Source organism: Rousettus aegyptiacus, unplaced genomic scaffold, assembly GCF_014176215.1.
Source record: "Rousettus aegyptiacus isolate mRouAeg1 unplaced genomic scaffold, mRouAeg1.p scaffold_m13_p_17, whole genome shotgun sequence".
Taxonomy (NCBI): domain Eukaryota; kingdom Metazoa; phylum Chordata; class Mammalia; order Chiroptera; family Pteropodidae; genus Rousettus; species Rousettus aegyptiacus.
The window spans coordinates 4480184-4495967 of record NW_023416292.1 but is presented as its reverse complement, the minus strand read 5'-3'; the positions used below and the strand labels follow the sequence as shown (position 1 = coordinate 4495967).

The following is a 15784-nucleotide window of genomic DNA, read 5'->3' as shown; positions in this document are numbered from 1 at the left end:
TATTATATTTCAAATGTAAAGAATAATATCTATGGATAGCCAAACAAGTTATATATTGGAATAAAAAAATCTAGATAGGCATCAGAGTTCTCTACAGCAATATCCACTAGAAAAGGCTATGGAGCAATACCCATAAGTGAGTCAAGAAAAGAAAGTATGAGCCAAGGACTTTATATCCAGCCATGTATATAAGTATAAAATCCGCAGATAGTATTGAACCTGTAAGAACTCAAGAAATAATTTCTCTTGGAGCTTTTCTTTTGGGAAATCACCGAAGGACAAACTATAGCCAACCAAGCAATGACAGGGTAAATTTCAACAAAAACAAAAACAAGCAAAAAACAACTAGTAGTGAGCACTGGACATGAAGATCTAGGATAAGAACAAAGGTAAGGTTAAGAGTGACTGAAATAAATACAAATTTATATGCTCTGACAGTGCTGAAATAATATAACTAACAAATAATAGGAGATGGGGGAGAAAATGGAACACAAAACAAATCCCCTCATTACCTTATCTTCAAGAGCTGGGAGTGAAATCAAGTTATAGACACATATGAGTATTTAACAGTAATGTTAAATATAAACACTAAGATAATACAAAGAACATAGATTTACTGGTAGAAAAAACAGAGGGGTGGGGAGGAGAGAATACAAGGTAAATTTACTGTTGCTCATAACAGGGAACAAATTTAAACTGCCTAAAAATAAAGGGAAATAATAATATTATATAAATGTAAATGTATATAAGTAACCACTAGAACCAAATTTTAAACCTTCTTAAACAGCAAATACAGAGAGTATAAAATATGAAATAACATAATAAAACCAAGTCTATAGCAATCAGTTATATCAATAAGTGTAATTGGTACTTTTTAAAGAACTTGAACAAATAATTCTAAAATTTATATGGAATGACAAAAGACCCTAAATAGCCACGACAATCTTGAATAAAAAGAACAAAATTGGGGTATCACACTACCCGACATCTAACAATACTATGAGCCTACAGTAATCAAAACAGCAAGGTATTGGCATAAAAACAAAAACATAGATCAATGGAACAGAAAAGAGAGCCCAGAAAAGAAACCCACACCTATTTGGTCAATTAATCTATGACAAAGGAGGAAAGAATATACAATGGGGTAAAGACAGTTTATTCAATCAAAATGGTGTTGGAAAACTTCACAGATACATAAAGAAAAAAAAACCAGACCACTTCTTATACCATATACAAGAATAAACTCAAAATAGATTAGAGACTTAAATGACAGACCCCAAACCATAAAACTTCTAGAAGAAAACATAGGCTATAAACTCTCTGGCATTGTTCTTAGGAATATCTTTTCTGATAGGTCACCTCAAGCAAGGAAAACAAACAAACAAAATAAACAAATTAATAAGGGTTCGCACAGGAAGGTAAACCATCAATGAAACAGAAAGATTCCTGCTGCATGGGAGAAGATATTTGCCAATGATGCATCAAAAAAGGGGTTGACCTCCAAAATTTATAAAGAACTCATGCAACTTAACATCAAAACACTAACAATCCAATTAAAAAATGGGCAGAGGACCCAAATAGACATTTCTCCAAAGAGGGCATACAGATGGTCAATAGACATATGAAAAGATGCTCAAAGTAACTAATCATCAGAGAAATGCAAATTAAAACCACAATGATACATCACCTAACACCTATTAGAATGGTCATCATCAATAAATCAACAAACAAGTGTTAGCAAGGATGTAGGAAAAAGGGAATCCTCATGCACTGTTGGTGAGATTGCCAATTGCTGCAGCCACCATGGAAAACAGTGTGGAGATTCCTCCAAAAATTAAAAATACAACTACCATATGACCCAGCAATTCCACCTCTGGGTATTTGTCCGGAAAAAAAATCCAAAACACTAATTCGAAAAGATAAATGCACCCCTGTGTTCATTGCAGCATTATTTACAGTAGCTAAGATATGAAAGCAATGTAAGTGCCCATCAATAGATGATTTGATAAAGAAGAATTGATGCATATATAAATTGGAATATTACTCACCCGTAAAAAAAAAAGAATGAAATCTTACCATTTGTGATAATATGCATGCACCTGGAAGGTATTATGCTAAGTGACATATGTCAGACAAAGAAAGACAAATACCATATGATTCACTTACATGTGGAATCTAAAGAACAACTAAATGAATAAAACAGAAACAGACTCATAGACGCAGGGGACAAGCTGGTGGTTGCCAGTTGAGAGAGGTCTGAGATTGAGTGAGAAAGATAAGGGGATTAAGAAGCACAAATCTGTAGTTACAAAAGAGTCATGGGGATGTTAAAATACAGCATTGGGAATACGGTCAATAACATGGTAATAACTATTTACAGTGTCTGTTGGGTACTAGACTAGTCAGGGGGAAAGTTCATAAATTATATGTATGTCTAACCACTATGCTGTTCACCTGAGACTAATATAAAATAATATTGAATGTAAACTATAATTGAAAAATCAGAAAAAGGGGTGGAAAAAGGCGAAGAGGAATAATAGGTTCAAATTTCCTCTTGTTATGAAGAAAATAAGTCATGGAGAAGTGTTATACAGCTTAAGGAATATACTTGATAATATTGTGATGGCATTGTAAGGTGTCAGATGGTCACTGGGCTCAAAGTGGTGATCACTTCTTTAGGTATATAAATGTTGAATAACTACAGTATACATCTGAAAGTAATACAATATTGTATGCTGGCTGTATTTTAATAAAAATCTTTAAAAATTTTTAAATTAAAAATGGTTAAAATGATAAAAGAAAATTAAAATAGCAAGAATAAATATCTAGACTTAAACACTTCAAAAAATGCAAAATCCACTTGAAGAAAACTTTGAAACATTCCTGAAAGAATAAAGGAGAAAAAGCGAAAATTAATGGGGCAGAATATGCCACATCAAAATTTGACTTTAGCATAAAGTTTATTTAGAGTTAAAAGTGCTTGAAAAATGGCTGGTGTAGGAAGGATGTTCTGATCTTCCCATTTCTTCCTGAAAGCAGGAGAGCAAACTCCCATGAGAAAGGTGCCTTCTCTACACCAAGAGGAAAAGAACGTTCTTTTCACCAAAGAGGGCATTGAGACCAAGAGAAATATGTACAAACAGGTATTGTCTTACTTTACCTTACTTTGTTTCTCCATTTATTTTAGTTACTGTTCTACAGTTATTGTTCTTTGTTCAAACTAACTGCTTTTGGGGTCTTTATTTTCTTGTGAAGTTTCCCATGTACATGTAAAAATAAAATCTGTATGCTTTTGTCTCGTTAATCTGTCTTATCTCAAAGAAATTCTTAGGCCTCACCAGAGATTCTAAGAGGTAGAGGTAAAGTTTTGCCTCCCCTACAGTAAAATATCTAGGGAGAGTCAACATTTAAAAAAAAATTCTCCTAAAATTAAGTTAAAAACAAATCCAAGACTGATTTTAAAATATGCTGAACTTTAAAGTTTACATAGGAAAAAAAAGGTATTGTCAGGAAAATTCTGAAAAAGAAGAGCAATAGATCCATATTGGCTATTAAGACATATAAAGCCTCAATAAATAGAAGACTGTAAATTGTATATATGAATATGCAGGCAAAACAATGGCATTCAATGAAAAGTCCAGAAAAAGACCCGGTTGTATATAGGAGTTTAATATAATATCAAAAAGCATTCCCGAGTCATTAGATTGAAGATAGACTTTTTAATAAATGAAATTGGGATAACAGGAAAGCCACGCAGAAAAATATAGACTAGGATATGTACCTCATATACTCTATACAATATATTGACTCCAAATGGATCAAAGCTTAAATGTTAAAGGATATAAGATATAATATTCTACAACATAAAGTTGTAGAATAAATCTGGGAAAATAGTTTAAAATCTTGTATTGGGGAAAGCCTTTTAAAATAAGACCTAAAATCTAGAAGCCATTTTTAAAAGGGAGATTGATAAATTTGACAACATAAAAAAAAATTCTCCTTGAGAAGAAAAAACATATCGATAGCCAAGTTAAAAAAAAAATTACGTACTTTGGGGAAAAGTTGAGCTTATATCAGAAACAAGGTCCAAATCCTAATACATATGTTCATGTATGTATATCACCTAGGAGTTAAGAACCAAAAATTCAACTCAAAAGAAGAAAATAGGCAAAAGGCATCCAAGTAGTACACAAATAAATATAAACATCTCTTAACGTAAAAAAATATGCTCGACTTTCATAATAAGAGAAATATACACTGAAACTATAGTGAGATTTTATTTTTGCCTCTAAAATTGGAAAATTTTCAAAATTCTGACATGTTTTCAAAAGTTGACAATACACTTATTTGGAAAGTTTATGGAGAAACAAAATTAGCATATCTGCAAAATCATGTAATCCCCTATGAGAACAATTTGCAATATTTTTCCAATTTTCAAATATATGATTTTTTGACCCAGAAATCCCATTCTAGGATTTTGCCCTACAGATATAACTCTATATGTACAAAACAATATATATAAGATAATTAATAAGAGTACTGTTCAGAGTAGCAAAAGATTGGAAATATTCATGGATCCATCAAAAAGATTGTTAATCCATGATATATCCCACAATAAAATTTTATGCAGTTATAAAAGGAAATAAATGAGGAACCTCTTTATGCAAAAGCACAGAAATGTCTTCTATATATATTGATAAGTAAAAAAATAAAGCAAGATTCAAAACTACATTTGTTATTGAAAAGGTGCAAAATAAAAACTAATATACTAATTTCTTAGCTTGTGTTTGTAAAAGTAAATGCACTAGAAAGATGCATAAGAAACCAATAAAAGTAGATCCTTGTTTAAGGGCAGGAAAGAATGAGATGGATGATGATAGCGTGGATGCGAGGATTCTAAGTATATAATTTCTTATATCATTTCTTTTGAAACATTTAAACACATTAGCTATTTTTAAAAATTAATTTTTAAAAAATGTATTATTTCTAGATTACCTTGCACTCACCCTTCTAAACAGCTGAATTCGATATGTGATCCAAAAGAGAGATCTGTCTTAATGATCACTTGCCCATTATGTAATTCTCCTGGGTTGCTGCATGATTTCTCTGAGAGAAAATTAAAAATGAAGATTAGTGATTTCAACTACTCACAGATACAGAATTAGAGAAGCTTTGATCTCTGCTTCCAGAAAGACCAGAGGTTCAAATTCGAATTTATTTCTGATCCTGGTTCACTGAATTTTTATTTTGGAGTAAAAAAAATAAATTCAAAACTTGATCTCATTTTTTCTGGTATCTTTTACCAATAGAGAAAAATGGTCAGCTAAATTATTGTGGCAATCACATCTACAGTCTAGGATTTAGCACACCGACCAGGAAGTTATGTTTCATTTTATGGCAGTTGTGTGTACTTTGAACTCAGGCCATTCAAATATGCATGACCTTGGTCACAAAAGGAAAAACAAACAAAAAATAGTATAGATTGTACACCCTTATTATCAGAAAAACATCACAGAATATAGTCTCAACTGAGAGAGAGTCATAGCATCTTCTTCCAAACATGGCAAGTATTTTGGGTGAGTTTTCTTTGGAAACTGCATTATCACTTTCTAGTCATATAACTTTGTACAATTTGTAAAGAGTGAATCTCATTTTCAATGTATTAAAATTGAATTTATAGTTAACTTCTGGAAGAAGTATTTACTGAATTATGTTGTAAAGAATGGACTTATTTTTCAGTGCAACTAGATAACTCCTAATTTTTCTCTTTTATTTATTTGTTTGCTTGTTTATATTTTTGAAAAAGTGGCATACCTGTGTACATTGAAATCAGTTATTGACGAATTGAGTAGGTTTCTTAGTGACTAAAGATTCTCATTTGCATTCAGAAAGCTTAGTCCCTGAGACAACTTTGTAAAAATGAGAAAAGCACAAATAAGAAAAATAAATGTTCCTACTTACTGACGCAGAAATTACTGTGGCTCCATGTGCCTTCCGGACTGCAGGTAAGGGACTGATATCGTGAACTGGCAGTCTTCGTGTAGCCAGGGCGGCAGGTGTATTTCAGAACAGTTCCAGTTTTGAAGTTTGTCTCATTCGATTCTTTTATTGGAGAAGCAAAGTTTAAATAGGGAGGGGGACCACAATCACCTGGACACGAAAATGACAAAGAGCACCAGAAGTTGAAGCTTGGGACACAGTACCTTAATGTTTACAGTAGTATGATTTTCAGAATAAGAACCATTCTTTTCTCCTCTAGTAAAGAAAACCAATAACTCCTATTATCTCTATTATTCAATGAATGCAGTGAGTGGTCAATGATAATAATAAAAGGCAGAAATTTTTCATTCTTTTCCTGTTGTATATGAGATAATTTATTTTAAAAGGATGGCAGACATGATTTCATTAGTCTGTCAGATTTCCCATATCTGCTGAATCAGATGTATCTGTGCAAAGCCAGAAGTCCCTACAATTTTCCCCCAAAGAAATAGAGTATTTCACTAATAATTACTTTATGTAACATTGTTTGCCTCTGTAAAGGGTAACTGGGTTGCTGGGATAGTAATAAGAATAACTTTTAATTTGTGCTTTTTTGCACCTTTTGGATTTTGAATGATATGAAGGAAGAAGCATAAAGCCCTTGAACAGTAAAAGCCTTAATCCTGCTTTCCTTGCAAGAATTAAATACAAAACCAATTTACCTTTTAGGAGCCACAGTACTAGTGTACACTTCCCCTCTCCATTCTGGATCAACCCACTGAAGTGAAAATTGTTCAGCCAGGCTGATAGATAATCTAGATTTGTTTCAAGTCATTGTTGGGAGACAGATTGGGAAATTCCTGGAGAAGAATTCTAGGGGAAAGTGTCTAGAAAACTGCCTCTTGTACAGGTAAAGCAAATTCTCCCTAAATTCCAAATAATTCCAAATTTCAAATAAATTCCAAATTCCTGGTCAAATAAACCCTTTGTTGCTGAAGCTGGATTTCTGCTAAAGCCTTAATCTTCTCTTTGTTAGTCTTAAAAGTGAACAAAGAAGTAGATGATCTTGAGTATTTGTTGCCAGTCTGAACTCGTCTCCCTATTACTCACCAAGAACAGTAGCCAACAGAGCAGCAACCAAGGTTATTTGGAACAGAGTTGAATCAGAGACTCTCCACACTCTGGAGAAGGACCAGGCTGTCGTTTTCCCCTTTCTATCAACGGTTCCACTTGGAGCTCTTGGAGGGTACATGACCTGTTGCTTCTCTGATCCTTTTCTACTGAAAGAATTCAGTTTAGTAAACAGTCATTGAATTCTTACTTATCATAAAGCACCAGAATGAAGGCTATGGGATCTGTGTCTTCAAGGAAATTACAGCCTAGATTAGAAGAAAAGACATATGCACAAATGTTACACAACACATACCAGTGAGTGTTAGCCTCTGCGGGAGCATTCTGCTCAGAGGAGGAATGAATTCTGAGTGGAAAGATGGGAGGTGGCTGTATCTGCATTAGGTTTGTTATAAAAGTTAGAAAATGGATGCAGGGAAATTGGGGAGCAGTAGATAATACTGTGCTGGAAAATAAAGTGTCTGAGATAAGGAGACAGTTAAAGAGTGAGAACCTATGTGTATCAGAATAGGACATAAGGGCCAAGTTTAGGAATTTATGGACACTACTCTTTGGGGAATAATGATCCATTTTTTTAATTTGTATTTTGTTTTTGGTTTGTTTATTCTTAAGCTAAGGAGTGATATATTATTGTAATTTAAGAAGATCACTATGGCAGATATGTACATGAGAGACTGAAGTGAACAGAGAGCAGGAACAAGGAAGTTAATTAAGAAGACTGCTGCAATTGCCAGATGAGCCACAGAGAAGATCTGACCAAGGAAATGGCAGAGGAAACAAATGTAAAATAAAGCTAAATGAAAAGACAAGAAAATGATGATCTAGAGAAGCGTGGTTGGATTGCTATATATAGTTTTGGGAGCTCTTCATGACAACTGTCAGTTGAGACAATGGACCATCAAGCAATTTGCAGTTTTGAAAAAATAGTTTTTTATATGTGTAGATATATAGAGACCTATATATGTAGATATGTAGAGATGGGAAAAGAAAAAGAAAAATATATGTGACAAATGTACTTCTGTTATTTAATTAGACTATTTAAAGACTTATTTAAAACAAAATCATGAAGGAGATTTCTCTCTTCACCACCACTCCTGTTTCCTTTGGTAAAAACAACATATCTTAAATTTACATTAGAAAGTCTTGTCCTTAAAGGAATACACAAAGTTCACTCCTAAATACTGTTGAATTTCATCTTTTATTCTGATATCTCTGTTAGATCTAGATGAGTCTACACTCCCCATGTGTCCATAATTCATACTAAGCACACATCCATTTAGATAAAAAGGAGTCACCTCAATATTTCCCTCATAGATGTTTCTGTCCCACATTATAGAAGAAAAAAGTTTTTAGTGGCCCTTCACACTATGTAGAGAGGCCTAACTTCTTCATTGAGTAATGACTCAGAATCTTATCTTTCCAAAATTCAATTCTGATGAAGCCATTCCTCTACCAGTTGTCAGTTGGGAGGAGCCAGAAACCACATTTTAGGCACATTCTCTTGTGTTTCATTCTCTCTGTTTTCCTAGTATATCTCCCCCAATCTCAGGTCTCTGTCCTTCTGCCCTAGCAATCCGATGAGACGGGAGACAGTTGAAGTCAAGGCAAATTCCACATAATAAAAATCAGTCCACTAAATCATGTGTGAAATTTACTAAATATGATAAATTTTTCCCAGGCAATAAAAACTTCTTTGAACTACAAAAAAACTATAGAAATAAGTTTCTTTAATTTTTGATGTCGGTAGATTTGCCACGTTTACTGAACTTCCTTGAAATTGAAGAAAGAGATTTCAAAATACTGATATGTTGGCAAAATAGAATTTCACCATAATAAATCAAGAGGATAATAGTATAAAGTGAAAATTTCCCATATAAATTGTTTCAGTTGTTATTACTATATATTCACAAGAAAAATGTATATATTGAATTTACTCCAGGAAACATTATCTGTATATTTATAAAAACACAGCCATAAGATTAAATTCTTACCTTCGGAAAAAGGAACAAAAAATATTTAAAATGCTGCTACAAAGAACATATTCATTCCCTATGTTCAGAAAGAATACATTTATAATTATCGAATATAATCAGTGAATACTTATTAAAATGATATTAAATAAATTAACGATGTGATAAATTCAACAAATTGACTTCAGTGAACTGATCCTTCAGGAATTGGCATTCACTCAGTTGGCTTCTGGTGAATAACTTTTTAGTAGTTTTGTCTGAGCCCCACGTTCCATCTGGTGGGGACTAACCTGGATCTCCAACAATTCCAAACACTTTCACCCCTCCTACCCTGCCCATTGCTCTTTCCTCCTCAATTCCTATTCATTCAGCCAGTCCCTTCTCCAACGCCCCCTCTTGTCCTCCAGGCAAGTCTCCATATTCTAATTACAATGTCGTGTTTATAACTCTGATTCTAACTTGGTTTGTAACTACCAGCTGAAGTCTGTCTTCACTACTTGAAGTCTGAGGGTGAGTTCTTATTCATCTCTGTCCTGCCTAGTACCTAGCACTCTGCTTCATGGTTAAAGTACTCAATAAATATTTGTTGAATTTACATTCAAAAGCACCAAGGAACAATTTATGGTTAATTGATTTTAAAGCAAGACACACCTGTATCTTAATGAGAACCCAACCTAGCGATTTTATTGTAGGGTTTTTTCCATCCATAACCTGAAGTCATCATATAATCAACCAGTCAACTGAGGACAGTGTAAAGGGAAGAAATTTAAAAAACTAGTGCTCCTCCCTCCACAGGTTATGACAGGAGGTAAAAGTCCGCCTCACAAACCTTACACTCTGAGGGATTTATATCACTCAGCCTCACACCAGGCCACAGGCATAGGTGGATAGTATGTGGCCAGGCCCTGGGGCATGGGTTCTGGAGCCAGTCCCAGGCCCTGTGAGTTCAACCACGGTTCTATCACAAGAGAATTGTGTGTCCCCAGGCCAGATACTCTGAGCTCCTCTAAGCTTCAATTTCCTTTTTTATAAAATAAGATTGATAGCTATACATGTCTCCCAGAATTGCTAAGAGGGAGCTGGGCTTGGAACATGGATGGCACATAGTAAATATTCAAAAAAAATTTTAGGGAAGAGAGTGACAGCATTGATGTTGCAATGTGACTCTGACAGGACCGGAATTCCTAGAGTCAAAACATCATTATAATAATGTTGTAAAACTGTAATGACAGATGGCTGAATCTCCAAGATACTTTATGCCTCAGTGCAGAGGAAAGCCCACTGGACTTGGTCCAGAAGCACTTGGTTGAGTCTTCACTGTGCCCTTTGGTCACAGTGAAACCCAGTCCCACACCCAGAGCAGAGATGCTGGCTCCCATGGGGGCCTGCCCAGGGCTGCTTCATCCCTCGCCTTTATTTAACTGTCTTCCTGAGAGAGACTCATCTACTCCTATGACTTTGACCATCATCCATGAATCACTCAGACCTCTAAGCCCAACAGTCTCCTATTGGTGCAAAACTTTATATGCTCCAGAAACTCAGTTATGAATAAAAATCTTATTCTGCCCTATTACTTCCCATGTGTAAATGTTGAGCCATTCAGCCCAGCCTCCTTTACTCTTTTTGCCAACTAGTGCAATTCCCATGCTTAGCCTGAAAATTATGGCTCTTTTAAAAGCCAGTAAAAAATATCTCAGCAAAATAAGGAGGAAATACTTTCTCTTCCCCTGAAGGTGCACAAAAGCTTATATCTACATCAAAAAACTGACCTTGCAAATGATATTTCTAAGAAAGAATTTGTTCCTGGACTTTAGAAATTATAGCTTTGCCACTTGAACGTAACCTTTAACCTTGGAAAAGTCTATAATTGTGACTGGTTATCTCAGTATATTGTTTTTTTTTTTTGAGGGGGGGTTGTTTTTTGGGGAGCTGGGATAATATTTAAATTAACATTTCTGTTTTTTAAAGGTATAACTATTTGTGAGTTTTCTTTACAAATCCAGAAATAAATTATTATACTTTTCACTTGCAATCCTGAAAGTAAGCTAAAACTTTTGACTCCATTGAATTTTTTTTTAATTTCAACTTTATTGAGGTATGAGTGACTAAATTAAAAGTTATTTAAAGTGCACATCATGGTGATTTGATATACATACACATTGTAAAAATAGTCCCCTCTCCCATCATCTAGTTAATTAACACATCTATCATCTTACATATTTATCTCTCTCTCTTATTTTTATTTTTTATTTTTGGCAAGAACATTTAAGTTCTACTCTCTTAGCAAGTTTTAATTATAATACAGGGTTTTCAGCCGGTGACTACCATGTTTTACATTAGATCCTCAAATCTTCATCTTATAGCTGAAAGTTTATACCCTTCTACCAACCTCTCCCTATTTCTCACCCACCTCCAGCCCTGGCAACCACTTATTAGATTTTTTTAAGTGTTTCTTTTTAATTTAAGTGATAATTTACATGGTTCAGATCAGTATATCCAACTGCTCCATTTCTATCTCCCAGGCACCTTGAATTCAACAGATCCCAGACTAACACACCATCTTCCTTTCAACGGTACTTGACCTCTGTGCTTTCTGTTTCAGCTAAAGTAATAATCTTCACCCAGGGTCCCAGAAATCCGAGTCATCCTAGCCTCCTCTCTCTTGGCCTCTTTCCTATTTAGAGTCTCCACATCCTATCATGTGATCACAATAGCATTAGAATTTGTTGCTCTCTTTTACTCCCCACTTCCATAGTCCAGGGTTAGGGTCTCATAATTCTCTTCACTCCAGCCTAGACCACTGCAATAGTATCCAAACATTTGTAAGCCAGCTTCTACATTGATGCAGTTATAATCCTAAAAAGGAAGTTACTTAAAAACCTCAATGGTTCCCAATTCCTTAGGTCCCCAAACCTCTACCTGTGCTTCTGCTCACTTAAAACACCATGCTTCAACTGTCTGAAGGTACTTCACCTCTCCCAAAACACATCTTTGAATTTTTTTACATACTTGCAAGTATTTGCATACAGTCTGTTGTGCATGAATGCTTTTATTGCCAACATCAAGGCCAAATGTCACCTCCTTGGTAAAGAATTGCCCGACACCATCAGGAAACATCACTCTCTTCTATGGTCCCCTAGTACTTTTCTGATACCTTGATTATAACACCACATTATATTGTAACTATATACTCGCTTTCACCTCCCAAAATAGATTGTAGATCCCTTAAAGGTAAATGTATTTATCCAATTTTTTAGTCCTAACTTGCTGTTGTAACTGGCATATAATAGTTATACAACAAATGTGAAATTGATGAAATTTAATTTAGCTTTATCCTCTTAAGAATGACTAACTGCTTTACTGAGAACCTAATGAAATAAAACGTAAACTGCTTTGTTAATTTTGTAGAAATAATACATCGTTTTGACTTCCCTCACTTGTTCTCAGGATTTGTGGTGGCTCAGTGGGCCAGGTACAATGTTTGCAGTTCACCGTTCTGCTCCTTGAAATCCCTCAACAGAACCTGCATAGAACTCAACAGACCATGGAGTATGGAGATGGAGGCTAGGACTCACGAACTGAGAAGACCTGAGTTTAAGTCCCGGCAATATCATCATCCAATTTTGTGAAATACCACCATCTGATCTTTAAGAAGCTACATCAGCTTCTTGGATCTCAGTTTCTCATCACTAAAATAATTTTAAACTTAGATCATCTTTCCAGTCCCTGTAAAGTGGAGAATTCTGTAACTGCCCACTGAAAAGCTAAGACTTCCCTAGCAAATGCCCCCATATTTCAGTTACATCATCATCTTTTAAATTTCTTTGGAAATAAAACCAATCCAAGAGCCATAGTCAACATGAATGGTATCTTGTAAAAAATACCACTGGCACTGACCAATGTAGTACAATTTGGAAGGCACTGGGAAAATCCTCAGCCTCAAATTTGTACATCTATCAGAGATTACTTTTCAAGTCAATGTGTTTATTTTATCTAAACTCTCCCTTTTAAAACTTAGATACTTTTGTACAGAATGATATTTTTCTCCAGTCTCAGGTGGAATGTTTCCTTGCTTATACCTGCACTCTCAATCACACTCTCAGACACCAGAAGGAACGTGCTTCCACACTTTCCACTCCCTTCCTAAAATTTCTTTACCTATAAGCTCCTTCATTCTGGGCTCATATTACATTCAAATGTATTTCTACACTTAATACAAACCTTCTTTGATGCTTCTTCCTCTTCTAAACACTCTACTTTTCATTCTCCTTGTACTACTATATTTAGAGACAAAACAGGAGCCAACAAAAAATGGCTGAAGAATTAAAATGAGACTGAAATAATACTATGTCCTACCCAAACAAGAAGAGGATTTCAAGAAGTGATAATCAACATCGCCAGATTTGAAAAGTGAGGGAGAGAAAGGAGGTGAAGATGACCACAGCTTCTAGCTTCAAAAACTAACTGGAGACTGACCAACATCTTCCTTATTACAAAATCTAAAGGTCTTTACTGTCATTGGTGAAGAACGTGTGGAGGGGTTAATAAAAATCTCCAAAGGAAATCACATCAATTTTCAAAATGTAGACTACGAAAACCAGGTCTCCTTTAAGCCCCTTTGGGAAGCCTGGCTTACCTCCTGCCTCAATGCCCCTGTATGGAGAGATGGGGGATTGGAGGGGCAGGGGAAGGATGAATCAACACACTCAACTTTGAGATATGATAACAATAATAACATCTTCTTTTCTGCTTCAGTTTATTATATTAGTATGCATTATTATTCCCTCATTTATAATAAAAAATTGAAGATCAAGAGGGGTTAAAAATACTCTTCAAATCATGCTACCCTCTAATGCAATACTCCTGAAAAGATTCTGCTAAAACACCCCCAAGTTTTTGTCTGTGTCTTATCCTTCTAATCTTATACTCTTCAAAGGGCCAAACCACCAGCCTTTCTCCCAAGGTACCCCAAGGAATTCACTGACCTGCAGGTAGCTGAGGAAGAAATAGAAGACTCTATTATGGTGCCTTGTGTAGTTTTTAAGAAAGAAAACTGCCTTTATCTCTAACAGTCTTAGTTTCTCCTCAGATAACAGTTTACCAGAAAACCCTGAAGTTGGCTAGTAATTGTTCACCAAAAAGTCTCGGAATCCCAGCAATGTAATTGGCTGATCAGGGACAGCTGAATGGAAACGATGGGCAGTGGCTCTTTACTGGCCCAGTGAATAATTAACAGCAGAAATACAGCACCAGTATTTACCTAATCTCCTTCCTCTTCACTAACCCTCATTCTTGATAACATGTTGCAATCATTTTTCTCCTCTGCCAGCCATTTCCCCTAAATGAAAAGATAATACGAATTTGATGCCAGAATTTTTTTTCTTTTCATAAACATGAGACAGTTAAACAAAATGCAATCCAGCCAGCCTGGAAACCTTGGGTACCGCAGGGTTCAAACTAGGTTCAAAAAATGATCCCTTTTCCATAAGTCCAGCAGGCTTTCCTGGGGCTCAGTTACCTGTGGATGACCTTGCCTTATGCTGGTCTTCATCCCACCCCAAGAGCGCAAATGGTAGGGAGTTTAACACACATACTGAGTCCCTGCTGCGTGCCAAGTTGCCTAGAACAATATTATTACTCAGTTAACGTAAACTATTACCACCACTACTACTAAATGCTGGGCACCAAATGATCTCCAGAAGTTTGTCTGTCATTGAGTGCTGCTAGAAGACTGCGATGAAGAGCCAGTCATGTTTGTTATTACGTAGCTCTAGAAAGCCTGTGAGGGCTTGAGATTATCAATTAAGCTATTAATCCTCAAGATTAAGATTTGTATGCCCAGGGATGTGATTCCATAATGTAGCAGTTAGCACGTCTGCTTTACATGCAGAAGGTCCTGAGTTCATGACCCAGTGGAGCCATGATCTGTGAACTATGGCCATGCCACCCTGAATAAGCCTCATGTCTGATCTCGGAAGCTAAGCAGGGGTGAGCCTGGTTAGTACTTGGATGGGTAAACCACCTAGGAAGACCAGGTGCTGAAGGCATAAATAACAAATAATAATAATGGTAATAATAATAATAATATTTGTATGCTCAGGAAATTACTATTAAAGACCATTTCTTCCTTATAACTTTATTTTTTCTGTAATTAACATGAAAAGTCTCATAAAGATTTCAGAAAAAAAAGAAGTTGAACCACAGTAGAAGTTTTGACAGAAGATGTGACATTTGGGCTGGGCTTTGAATGAAAAGTGGAAATTATTAGATGAAAATACAATGTTAGAGGTAAAAGGAATACGGGCCAAGACACAAAGGTGAGACTGATTCGCTGATTTGACAATGAGCAGAAAGGATTCCACATTGTGCAAAGTTTTGAGAGCTGAGTTAGAGAAAATATCATCTTTAAGTTGGGTCTTTAAAATACCATTTCCCAATCTATTGGAGTCCTTTCTTTCCACAGTGACTATTACAAATTTTTCTCTCTAAGTCACCAAATTGTCTTACTCTCAGCAGATGACCTTGCCTTTTACTTTGCTAAAAATATTCTGCATTATCTTCTCTCTGCCTCAAGTTTTCTCTAGTATTCGCTCTTGTTTCAGAAGAGATTTGTTTGTTCTTATTTGCAATGGCTTTCCTCCTGAAATGTTCCCTTAATCTTGCTGAAACCTCAAATTCCAGTTGTCTTCTGTTGGACTTTTGAA

The 15784-nt window shown here is 35.3% G+C and overlaps 1 protein-coding gene across 2 annotated transcripts in view; it reads right to left on the bottom strand.

The window, feature by feature from the left end:
• C4BPA (complement component 4 binding protein alpha) overlaps positions 1–14202 on the bottom strand; it is a 34142-nt gene extending 19940 nt beyond the window's left edge. Inside the window, exons 1-4 of one of the 2 annotated variants that reach the window (XM_016129280.2) lie at positions 14066–14202; positions 7090–7256; positions 5962–6150; positions 5007–5106 (exon numbers count right to left, since the gene is read on the bottom strand). In XM_016129280.2, the coding sequence (XP_015984766.2) occupies positions 5007–5106; positions 5962–6150; positions 7090–7231 (431 nt within the window). In that variant the 5' untranslated portion in view covers positions 7232–7256; positions 14066–14202. Of the gene's footprint in view, positions 1–5006; positions 5107–5961; positions 6151–7089; positions 7260–14065 lie in introns of both variants that reach the window. The other variant, XM_016129281.2, reaches the window with a different exon arrangement.
• Positions 14203–15784: the final 1582 nt, after the last annotated feature.